General features: G+C 47.0%; 1 protein-coding gene across 1 annotated transcript in view; it reads left to right on the top strand.

Moving 5' to 3' along the window:
* The window catches only part of rab6ba (RAB6B, member RAS oncogene family a), a 153,435-nt gene that overhangs the window by 117,902 nt on the left and 23,033 nt on the right, over nt 1–12,500 (top strand). The window contains exon 6 of the mRNA XM_063201999.1: nt 11,658–11,751. Coding sequence (XP_063058069.1) covers nt 11,658–11,751 — 94 coding nt within the window. The remainder of the gene's footprint in view (nt 1–11,657; nt 11,752–12,500) is intronic.

Below are 12,500 nucleotides of genomic sequence, written 5' to 3'. Positions count from 1 at the left end.
CACACACACACACACACACACACACACACACACACACACACACACACACACACACACACACACACACACACACACACACACACAGTAGTAAATAGTCTCACACATACAGTGTACACGCACGTATGCATGCTCGCGCGCACACACATGCGCATGCGTGTGCACAAACGCTTGCACGCACACACACACACACACACACACACACACACACACACACACACACACACACACACACACACACACACACACACACACACACACACTTTTCTGTGCTCTGCTTGTTATGAAGTGCTGTTATTGTGTTCTTGTGTTCGTCTTCATTAAATGTCTTCCTGATGACTTGCTGCATAGTCACTGTCATTGCCACTCTGTATGTGTTTCTGTCCCCTCCTTCTGCCTGTTTTGGTTAACCAAAGCTGCTCAGTGATGCACAGACTGCCATTTAGTTAGGTATCTGTTGTCCTCTCTTTCTGTGTCTCTGTGTGGATCTTTCTACCCTCGCTCTCTCTGTCTCTGTCTCTGTCTCTCTGTCTGTCTCTCTGTCTGTCTGTCTGTCTGTCTGTCTGTCTGTCTGTCTGTCTGTCTGTCTGTCTGTCTGTCTGTCTGTCTGTCTGTCTGTCTGTCTGTCTGTCTGTCTGTCTGTCTGTCTGTCTGTCTGTCTGTCTGTCTGTCTGTCTGTCTGTCTGTCTGTCTGTCTGTCTGTCTGTCTGTCTCTCTCTCTCTCTCTCTCTCCCTCTCTCTCTCTCTCTCTCTCTCTCTCTCTCTCTCTCTCTCTCTCTCTCTCTCTCTCTCCTGTTGTCTCTTTCTCTGCCCCTGATACCCATCAGCCTACCCCTGCCTTAGCCTGTGTGTCTGATGGGTGTAAGAGACTAGGGCAGAAGTGCTGCTCCTGTATTTTCTCTTTCCCCCCTGCTCCTCCTCCTCGTCTTCCTCGTCTTCTTATTGTCTTTCTTCTCCTTCACCACCTCTTTGTTCTCTTCTCCTCCTCTTCCTCCATCTACTCTCCTCCTTGTCCTCCTCCTCCTCTTCCACCTCTTTCTCCTCCTTTCCCACTTCTTCTTGTCCTCCTCCTCCTCTTCCTCCTTCTGCTCATCTTCCATACCTTCATCCTCTTCTTTTTCCTCCTCTTCTTCCTCTTGCTCTTCCTCCCCGCTCCAAGTTCATTGTGGTCAGTAGGCTCGGGAGACATGACAGCACAAAGAGAGATACAGAGAGATAGACAGGGCAGCAAAGGGCAGCAGAGCGAGAGAAAGAGAGAGAGAAAGAGAAAGAGGGCAGGCAGAGTGAGACGAAAGGCAACAAAGGTCAGGGAACAGCATAGAGACAGACAGGGCAGCACAGACACAAAGGACAGTGGAGGTCAGGGCAGGATAGACGAAGACAGGACAGCAGCATAGAGACTAGAGATGCACCGGATCCTGATTTTTAGGATCCTGCCGGATACCGGATCCACTGCTTAAGATCCTGCCGGAACCGGAACCGGATACCGGATCCTACGAAAGGGTTGAAACACATAGCCGACTTGCACACGTGGGCCCTTTTTATGACGTTGGCTCCAACTATTTTTTAGATTCATTGGCTTACTGCCACACTGCCTGCAACGGCCGCTTCCAAAGGGCTTTCACTCCATGCAGCGTTTGGGGTTGTGAAAGACTGACTGAAAAGCCTAGGCTACGTAAAAACTACAGATGCACCAGATACTGATTTTTAGGTAACTGCCGGATACCGGATCCAATGCTTAAGATCCTGCCGGACCCGGATCCTGTGAAAAACCTTACCATCCTGCCGGATCCGGAACCGGATCTTGGATCCGGTGCATCTCTAATAGAGACAGACATGACACCATAGCATTGGCAAACACACAATTCTAAAATCGATGACTACTATTTGAATATTCGAAAAGATATTCAAATATTATCCTCCCTGGCTGTAAACAGCGTGTATGAGACTTTATGACATACCTTTTGTGTTGAAAATGAAAGTAAATTCGTTCGGCCCATGCAGAATTTTTTCGTGGGGTCTGCATTTTTTATGCATGTTCATTTCAAGACTGACATTTTGAATTTTCGAATTCAGAAGGACTTTTCTAAATGTGTTAAGAACTGAACTCAACTCAACTGGAGACAAGACAAAAGGACTGGCACCAACACAGGTTTGGGGTGAAATGAGCAGAGATTCTTTATTATTGTCAGGTGAGGCTTAAATAGAGGTCACATGACCTGGCCTCAATCACAGTTGTTAATTGAGAGCACTCAGTCTCTAGGCCCTCAACGAGCATCAATCAACACCCCCACTTGTTCTCACATTTACAACAAGAAAAACAAAAACAAAAACAAAGACATTTCAAGGAAAAACAAAAACATTGCAAAGAGCAAAATCACCTTTCAGTTCGGCAATCACCCAAACAGAGACCTGTAAAAGGCAAGAAGCTTCCCTTTTGTAGCTGGCTTTGTGAGTAGGTCAGCAACCATTAGATCTGTTGGGCAATATTCCAAAGACACATCACCATTGTTTACAGTAGATCTCACAAAATGGTATTTAATATCAATGTGCTTACATCTCTGCCGACTAACTGGATTCTTTGCCAACGCAATTGTCCCCTGATTATCTTCGTAGATCACTGGTATATCATAATTACAGTCAAGGTGTTTAAGCATTTGAGCAAGGTACAGGCACTCCTGTGTAGTGGCAGCTAATGCCATGTACTCAGCCTCACATGTTGATAGCGCTACAGTTGGTTGCTTTTTGGTCTTCCAAGAAATCAAAGGACCATTCTTACATAGGCTAACACAATAACCAGATGTACTACGTCGGTCAATTGCATCTCCTGCCCAATCTGCATCACTGTAAGCCACCAACTGTAACCCATCATCATGTTTCCTGTAACACAGCATCTTATCACTTGTGCCTTTCAGATATTTCAGTACGTGTTTCACAGTTGTCCACTGCTCTTCTGTTGGCGCACTGAAATATTGTGAAAGTTTACTCACAACAAAACTCAAATCCGGTCTAGTGCATGAACTGAGATAGATTAGGCTGCCCACTGCTTCTCTGTATTTCCTGGGGTCACTCATCTTTTCAGCACAATCACTGTAATTCAGCTTCGACTCACAAGGTGTCGACCTGGGTTTACAGTCTTGCATGTCAAACCTTTCCAGCAATTTATCAACATAACTTCGCTGTGACATAGTCACAACTCCATCACATTGGTCAAATGTGATACCCAGAAAATTCTTCAGTCGGCCCAAATCTTTCATTTGGAATTTTGACACTTTTCATTGCCCTCTCATCACTAGCAGCAATAACCAAATCATCAACCCATATCAGTACTATCACTTTGTCATGTTCGGTTTCTCTTTTGTAAACACAATTATCAGCTGGATTTTGTTCAAAGTTGTTTTCACAAAGATAAGCATGCAACATTCTGTTCCAGTTTCGTCCTGATTGCTTTAACCCATACAATGATTTCTCCAATTTACACACCACTTTCTCATTTGTCTGAGTTTTTACGTCATAGCCTTCTGGCTGTTCCATGTAAATTTCATAATCAATCGGTGCATGTAGGTAGGCAGTTTTAACATCCATCTGATGGAGAATCAAATCTTCTTGAGCAGCTTTCTGCATCAACACTCTCACACTTGTAAGGTTAGCAGTAGGAGAAAAGGTTTCTCCATAATCTACACCCATCTCTTGACTGTACCCTTTGGCAACATACCGGGCCTTGTACTTGTCAGATCCATCAGCATTGGTTTTGATAGCATACACCCATCTATCCCCCACTGCCCTCTTGCCCTCAGGTAAAGTGGTTAGAGTAAATGTGTTGTTATCCTTCAATGATTTCATCTCCTCATCCATTGCATCAACCCACTCTTTTGAATTGGATGAAGTCACAGCTTCTCTGAATGTCTGGGGTACATTACATACCATCCTGTAGCAATAATCAATGCTGATCTGTGCATGATCACTCCGCTCACCATAAAAATCTGGCCTCCTTCTCTCTCTAACAGGATACCTCCTCTCTTCACTTAAGGTGTCTGCAGAATGTGGTTCTGCTTTCATCACAGGTAGCGGTGGACTTGTCTGGCTACTGTCTGGGATGTCAAGCAACTTTGGGTTGTCTGGGTCAGATCTGGTTGTGCTGTACTGCACACCAACATCATCGTCATCAGTCATGTCATCAGTCATCTCTCCATCAACTTTGGTCATAAACCTCACCAGTCTATGCTTTTTCACTTTTCGGTTGTCAGGATTGTAGACCATATAGGCTGGGCTGTTCTTATCATAGCCCACGAAGATGCCTTTGTCAGACCTTGAGTCTAGCTTCTTCCTGTCCTGCCTATATGCATAACACACAGTACCAAATTTCTGCATTCTGGATAAATTTGGTCTCCTTCCTGTCAGCATGAAGTAAGGTGTCTGTTTGGTGCGGTTATTGAAACATCTATTTCTAATCACTGCTGCTGTCTGAACTGCATATGGCCATAACTCCTTCGGTAGCTGGCTTTCCAAGAGCATGCACCTAGCCATGTCAAACAGCGTTCTCCAGTTGCGCTCAGCAGTGCCATTTTGGTGTGGTGAGTATGGTGCTGATGTTTCATGTCTAATTCGGTTTTGCCGAAGAAGTGTTTGGTAACCCTGTCCAGTAAACTCCGTACCATTATCAGATCGGATGCAAGCAACCTTCCCGTATGGGGCTATATCAGCTAGAAACCTTTGGGTTGCATCCACTGTATCACTTTTATTTTTCAGGAAGTACACGAACACCGCACTGGAATAATCATCAGTACAGGAAAGTGTGTACCTATACCCATCTTTAGACACTGGATCAATGGGACCGGCTAAGTCAGTATGTACCAACTCCAAAGCTGACTTGGCCCTCACATCAGGCTTCCTGTTCCTGCTCTGAGTGAATTTTCCCTCAACACACACTTCACATTGCAAAGACTTGGGTGTTTCACCCTTGATTGTCATACCATCAACCACACTTTGTAATTTCTGAACATCATTAAAGTTGCAGTGTCCCAAAATCTCATGCCACGTCTTAAGGTCATGGCAACTCATGCATTGGTCATCACAGTCATTGTTCACAGGCACAGTAGGCAAATAGAACAACCTGTTATGTTCATGAATGAGAAAACGTGTACCGTCTTTGTACTGCAGAACATCTTCACCCTCCTTGAAGATCACCGTGGCCCCACTGGAAGTTGCAGCTCTCACAGAGAAAATGTCCTGGGGATAGGAAGGAATGTACAGCGCCTGCTTCAATGTAGCGCTGATGTGCCTTCCTTTGCTGTCCACCAGACACACTTCAGCTTCTCCTCTGCGCTCTGCGACCCCCTTACACCGTGTGCCATCAGCCAGCTCCACACAGTGCGTCTCGGCCTGGAACCTTTCGTCGAAGCTCTTGAACCTGGCCAGGTCGGTGATGATGTGTGATGTTGCACCGGTGTCCACCATTAACCCCTTTCTGGTGACACCACTCCCTGGCTGACGATCACTGCTCTCCAGCATGAAGGCGAAGGTGTTGTCCGTCTCCTCGCTCACCCCTCGCGCATTGTCCTGCCGCTGCTGTCGCCGTCCTCCTCGCCATGTGGTACTCTTCCCCGGGCTGTACCGCTGTGGAACACGACACCGTCTTGCTATGTGCCCCCTCTGGCCGCAACGGTAGCATTCAATGTCACCGCTCTCCGTGGTCTGCACCCTTGCGCCCACTGGACCACTGGACTTCTTTGGATGTGACCGGGCCCCCATCACGTTGTCGTCAGGTGCAGCTGTGCGCATCCCCTCTGTGTTCTCATAGCTGCGCAACTTTGTCTTGAAATCAGCAAAACTGAGAGTCTCATCACTTTGGGTCACAAAAATGGAGAAGGGCTTGAAAGATTCAGGCAGCCCCTTCAGAACCATGGCAACTAATAGTCCATCACTTAACGCCTCTCCAGCACTCCTCAGTGCAGTGATTGAGGTCTCTGCACGTATGACATAATCAGTCACACTCTCAGTGCTTAACTTTTGCAGGGAGGTAAGTTCTGTGTACAGACTCACGATACGGGGCTTACCCGTGCCAGCATAATAGTCTCTCAGGATTTTAAGTGCTCCACGTCCATCATCTGCAGCCTCTCGCATGACCAGGGACAAACTTTTGTCATCGAGAAACTGGATCAGCTCAGCATATGCCTCTGCATTCTTTGCAGCATCTTCAGCCAGTGCAGCTGCTTCCGCACCAGCAGCAGGCCCATGCAAAATTGTGTTCTTCAACTTTTGTATATGAAGATGGCCCAAAAACGTTGTCTCCCACAGTTCATAGTTCTTCTCATCTCCGTCTAACACCAGACGAGACCAACGTGAATTTGTTCTTTCACTCATTTTGCCAATGCTAGGACAAATTCAAACTATCATAAACTTAAGCGCAGGGCAGCGCATTCTGGGCCCATAACCTGTTAAGAACTGAACTGAACTCAACTGGAGACAAGACAAAAGGAGCAGGCACCAACACAGGTTTGGGGTGAAATGAGCAGAGATTCTTTATTATTGTCAGGTGAGGCTTAAATAGAGGTCACATGACCTGGCCTCAATCACAGTTGTTAATTGAGAGCACTCAGTCTCTAGGCCCTCAACGAGCATCAATCAACATTGAACATACGTGTATCGAATATTTGAAATTGGGGCCCATCCATAATAGATGCACAGGGATGGATAGAGGCAGACAGAGCAGCACAGAAACAGACAGCGCATCATAAAGAAAGGTCAGCATAGACACAGACAAGGCAGTGCGTGACGGGACAGCACAAGGTGAACAGGGCAGCACAGAGTAACACAGGGCATCTCAGGGCAGGGCAGAGCCAGAGGCAGTGAGACAGAGTAGCATAGGTCAGGGCGGTGGAAGACTAGAATAGTGGGCTGGGCAGCAGAGAGATTGTCAGCATAAGCCCCAGGCTTTGGGCTGTCCGTGCCGCTGCCTGCTCTGGGGAGATACGGCTAAGAACTCTGATCAGGACCGCATCGTCATGGTGACAGGAGCGTGACGGACAGCAGGGATGGCTGAGCTGTCAGTAGACTCACCGCCGAGAATGAGCAGAGAGAGGAGAGGAGAGGAGAAGATGAGAGAAGGAGGGAAAGACATGGAGGGAAGAGGAAGAGGGAGAAAGTTAGGTACAAAGAGAAAAATAGAGAGAGAGAGAGAGAGAGAGAGAGAGAGAGAGAGAGAGAGAGAGAGAGAGAGAGAGAGAGAGAGAGAGAATTGTGAAGACAGGGAGAAAGGTAAAGAAATGACAGAATGAAGCAGAGGTATAGCACATAAAGAAGAAGAGAGGTAGAGAGAGAGAGGGAGAGAGATAGTGAGAGCAAGAAAGAGAGAAGACAAGAGAGAAGCATAAATGAATATAGAAAAAGAGATATGTGATCGGAGGAAATTGCATTCGTCCTCTTTTGGCATCTTCTGTGATGTTGGTGTCAGTCATAAGCGCTCTGCGTGATGCTCATTAACTTGTTTGTTATGCTTGGAGACACACAGGCTTTGTGCTGCCTGAGCGCGTCGCCACCTCCCGCAAAATAATTTATCACTCATCTAAATTAGAACTGGAGGCATGGATGCATTTTAATTCAGCTCGGATTGCAGATGCCTCCTGCCTTTAGTGTCTTTTTGTTTTTGTGTCAACCGCTCTATCAGGATTTGTTTACAAAAGCCTTGTTTTTGGTGTGGTAGGCGAAGTGATTTGTTTTTCTTCTGCCTGCTCTCAGTTAGGCGGTTAGTTTCTGCGTTGTTTTGTTTTCTATGCTGTTTCTCCTCGTCTTTCTTGAATTGTTTACAGCGTGTTGTTGTCAGACGGAGAGTTGTTTACGTCCTAGCCTGTCAGTCTCTTGCTGTCGTCCAGTCGGAAGCTTGTAGCTGTGGAGGCCAGGACAGCAGATGGTCCCCAGTCAGCTTCGAATGGAGATGGCCAGGTGATGCCCAGGTAGAGAGAGAGAGAGAGAGAGAGAGAGAGAGAGAGAGAGAGAGAAATGGAAAGGGAAAGGGAAGGGAAGGGAAGGAAAATGTGTGTGCGTGCATGCCTGCCTGTCTGCATGCGTATGTATGTGTGTGTGCGTGCGTGCCTGTGTGCGTGCGTGCATGCCTGTGTGAAGGAAAAGAGAGTGAGGAAACCGGAAATTTTGGTAAAGTGGACCTGGCAGGACCATTCAGGGAGCCGTGCGTGACTGGCATTGATTCAGACGTGTAAAATAAGCACCTTTGCTAACTCTTTCAGTGCAATGATGAAGATAAACACACCAGCTCCCTTTGAGTGCAGCCTCTGATAGTTCTCTTTGGCAAACATGAGTTTGTTCCCCACCGTGAGTGCGCTTAGACGCAGGAGCAGGCTGCATGAATGTCGCTTTGACATCAATGTGCATGATGACTAACTGAGTCATAACTTTGGTCCATTCTTCTTCGGAACGTTGGAACAGAGAGGTGTCGCCATGGCAGTTGCTGCCAGGCAACGGTTACCGGGGAGTTGAGGAGATTGGAGGATGGCGTTCAGTTTTCATCCCCTCCGTCTTCGGAAGGTGCCAGATCCAGGGTTGCGTTTCTCAACTGACTTAGCAACTCACTTGGTTGCGATGCAAATTCCCCAAGTTGCTAACTCGTTGGCAACGATGCTTTCGAGAAAACGAGGTCCAGAATCTTTCACGACCCCTCGCATCCCTCTCTCCTCGCCCCACTGGCAGTGAGGTCAAAAGCCTGTCAAAAAGAAGCGACGTCAGCATCCCGCGAAAAGACATTGAAGAGGGCTGCCACAGGAGAATAACGCACGAATGAAATGAAACACAGTTGTGAAACTGATTGTGTGGCCAGGCTGCATGACAGTTTTGCATCGTTCCTTTTTGGCAGTTGACTCCAGGGGATGCCCTGCTGCTCTGATGATGAAAGGCGCCATATTGCCTCAGGTTCACCCTCCTCCCTCTGCACTCTTCCTGCCCTACCCTCTTCCCTTCATTCTCATCCCTCTGCCTGTCCAATGCACTCTTTCCTTCTGCAAACAGAAGATGCACAGTGTGACTGGGAGTGATCTAAGTTGACTGGAAAGCTGTTTTAGCTTTTCATACACACACGCGTGCATGCACACACACACACAATGGCAGTCATGGGTAAGCAGTTAGGGCGTCAGACTTGTAGCCCAAAGGTTGCCAGTTTGACTCCCGACACGCCAGGAGCTCTCCCCCATCCTTCTTCATAACTGAGGTACCCTGAGCATGGTACCGTCCCACCGCACTGCTCCCTTTCTGGCACCATTGGGGGCTGCCGCCTTGCATGGATTAAGCCTAAATGCAATTTCGTTATGTGCAGTGTGCATTTGTGTGCTGTGGAGTGCTGTGTCACAATGGGAGTTGGAGTTGGTGTTTGGTATAGAAGGGGAATGTTAACTGCCCCCCCCTGTCCCCCAAAGCTTCATCTTTTACTCATTCTATTGCTGCAAAGAGAACAAAGGAATCAGACTGGTTGCGTCATTGTGCGTGCGTGTGTGCATGCATGCGTGCGTGTGTGCGTGCGTGTGTGCGTGCGTGCATGTGTGCATGCGTGCGTGTGTGCATGCATGCTTGCGTGCGTGTGTGTGTGTGTGCGTGTGTGAGTCTGTGTGTGTCTGTGTCTGTGTGTGTTTCTGTTTCCATTTCTGTGTGTATGATGTGCCCCCGGCCCGGTCATGTCAGTGTACACTCAGACGCTGTGGAACTGCTATACATGTCCGCAGAAATATAAATGCACATTTACACACACCCTTAGCATCTCTTTTTCAGTTCGAACTCGCAGGCCCAGACATTCATTTCTTTATCATTCTTTATCGCCCCCTCCCATGTAACTCCCTCTTTTTTCTTACACACACACACACACACACACACACACACACACACACACACACACACACACACACACACACACACACACACACACACACACACACACACACACACACACACACACACATACACACGCACACACTCTTCCGTTCTTTGTGTGCCACACACTGTAATACACAAGTGTGTCATATAAACCAGTTAATTAATGTAGTAGCCTATAAAATGCTTAATCACTTTCCCCTTCAATTAATTACTGGTGGAGCAGCAGCAGTGTGTGTGTGTGTGTGTGTGTGTGTGTGTGTGTGTGTGTGTGTGTGTGTGTGTGTGTGTGTGTGTGTGTGTGTGTGTGTGTGTGTGTGTGTGTGTGTGTGTGTGTGTGTGTGTGTGTTCACATGTGCGCACTGTCTGTGTGTGTGTGTGTGTCTGCATGTGTGTGTGTGCTGAAGCATGAATGTACGGTACAGTATGTGGTATTTGTAGTGTGTTTGTGTGTGTGTGTGTGTGTGTGTGTGTGTGTGTGTGTGTGTGTGTGTGTGTGTGTGTGTGTGTGTGTGTGTGTGTGTGTGTGTGTGTGTGTGTGTGTGTGTGTGTGTGTGTGTGTGTTTGAGTGGATATGAGTGATGATGCTGTCTGTGTGTCTCAGTGCTGCGAGGCCAGACAGTACCTCACCCTGAGTGTCTAACAGTCTCTCTCACACACACACACACACACACACACACACACACACACACACACACACACACACACACACACACACACACACACACACACACACACACACACACACACACATACACACACACACACACACACACACACATACACATACATACACACACACAGCATCGGACCGCATGTGGAGCTCTGTGTGTCAGCTTAAATGGAGATAAACCGCCACTGGCTACTATGGCTGTCCACTCTGTTTGCTGATGAATTAAGACAGTGAAGTGAGTTTTAGGAGAATAGCAACAGTATAATATAATAAGTCTAATATAAGTCTTAATTATTTAAGATATCCCTCTTTTCCCGGCTACTTGCACAATTGACTTCCCGCTACTGCAGCCTGAGTTAAATTGATCAGATCTTTCCCAGAACACCGATGGCCATGTTCTTTAGCCGTGTAATGTATAGTTTAGTCATAGAATAGTCGTATAATGCATATCGTGATTCTGGCAGTTCAATCGCGACATGATTTATTGTCATGACATTTGCATACACGTATGGAATGCAGAAGGACATATTTACAGGGTTCTCTGCGAATTGTCTTCATTTTTCATGCAGACTCTGACAGTCCATTACGACTACCTAATGGTGTGTGCTTCTTCTGTGCGTTTTTGTGTGACTGTAACATCTCTTTTTCTTTCTACTCCTCTACTCCTCTCTTCCTCATCTGTTTTGGCTGTGCTCCTCATCTTTCATCTCATTTCTGTGTTCCTCAAGAGTCATACACCCCCCCCCTCCAAGGCTCCACAATGAGCCCCTGTTGAGAAACACTGTTGGCGCACACACACTCACACTTTCCAACACAACACTCTGTGAAGCGTCCTTGGGTGTTATGAAAGGCGATATATAAAACGAAAGTATTATTATTATTATTATTATTATTATTATTACTATTACTATTATTACTGGTTATGTTAGCGGGTTATTTTGCCTCTATTCCTCAAGTGGAACATCATATCTTTTGCTCAGTTTACATGTTGCTCTATTTACTCAATTGTATCTTCTCTGTTGTTCTGTGTGTGTTCCTGTACCAAAATGAGCCCGGCTCATGTCTAATGTGTGTGTTCTTGTACTCATGTGTAATGTTGTGTTTTCCTGCTCTACAGGCAGATCACCATTGAGGAGGGGGAGCAGCGAGCCAAAGAGCTGAGCGTCATGTTCATCGAAACCAGCGCCAAGACCGGCTACAACGTCAAACAGGTCAGAATACACACATACTCACACACACACACACGCACGCACGCATGCACGCATGAGGAAATGGAAGGGAGAAAAGAAGCAGCTCCGCTGGGTGGGCTAGACTGGCAGTGTATTGGCACCGTATGATCTGGATAGGGGATCTATTAAGACCGAACATGCAGCTGCCAACAGGTGAAGACACACCTGTCTGGAGCGTCGTGCTTGGCCCCCCCTGACCAGCGCTGATATGCACCAATGTAGCTGAGGGAGAAGAGGATAGGAGGAGGAGCAGGAGGAGGAGGATAGAGAACAGAGGACTTTTCTGGTAAAATGAAATGAGAATGAGATGGAGGGGAAATTTGGTGTAAAAAAAAGAGATTATAGGGATTGGAGAGGAGAGAGGGATGCATTTTAAAAACAGATGAAGAGGTGAAAAGTATGAAAGGAAGAGAAAAAGGAGTGTGTGTGAAAACAGTTTGAGGGAGGTGGGAGCGGGGGTAGAGAGGAAAGAAAAAGATGTGAGGGAACAGAGAGAGAGAGAGAGAGAGAGAGAGAGAGAGAGAGAGAGAGAGCGAGAGAGAAAGAGAAAGAGAAAGAGATGGAGAGAGAAGTGTGTGGGCAGAGGGAACAGCACACAGCGCGGCTGGAATGAGTCACAGTGACTAAGCTGTCTCATCTTGCACTCTCATCTTTTCAACTCCCTCTCTACTGTATCTCTGTCTCTCTCTATCTGTCTCTCTATCTGTCTCTCTATCTCTCCTCTCTCCCTC

This window comes from Engraulis encrasicolus, chromosome 6 (assembly GCF_034702125.1).
Source record: "Engraulis encrasicolus isolate BLACKSEA-1 chromosome 6, IST_EnEncr_1.0, whole genome shotgun sequence".
NCBI classification, from domain to species: Eukaryota; Metazoa; Chordata; class Actinopteri; order Clupeiformes; family Engraulidae; genus Engraulis; species Engraulis encrasicolus.
This window is presented reverse-complemented; position numbering and strand designations above follow the sequence as displayed.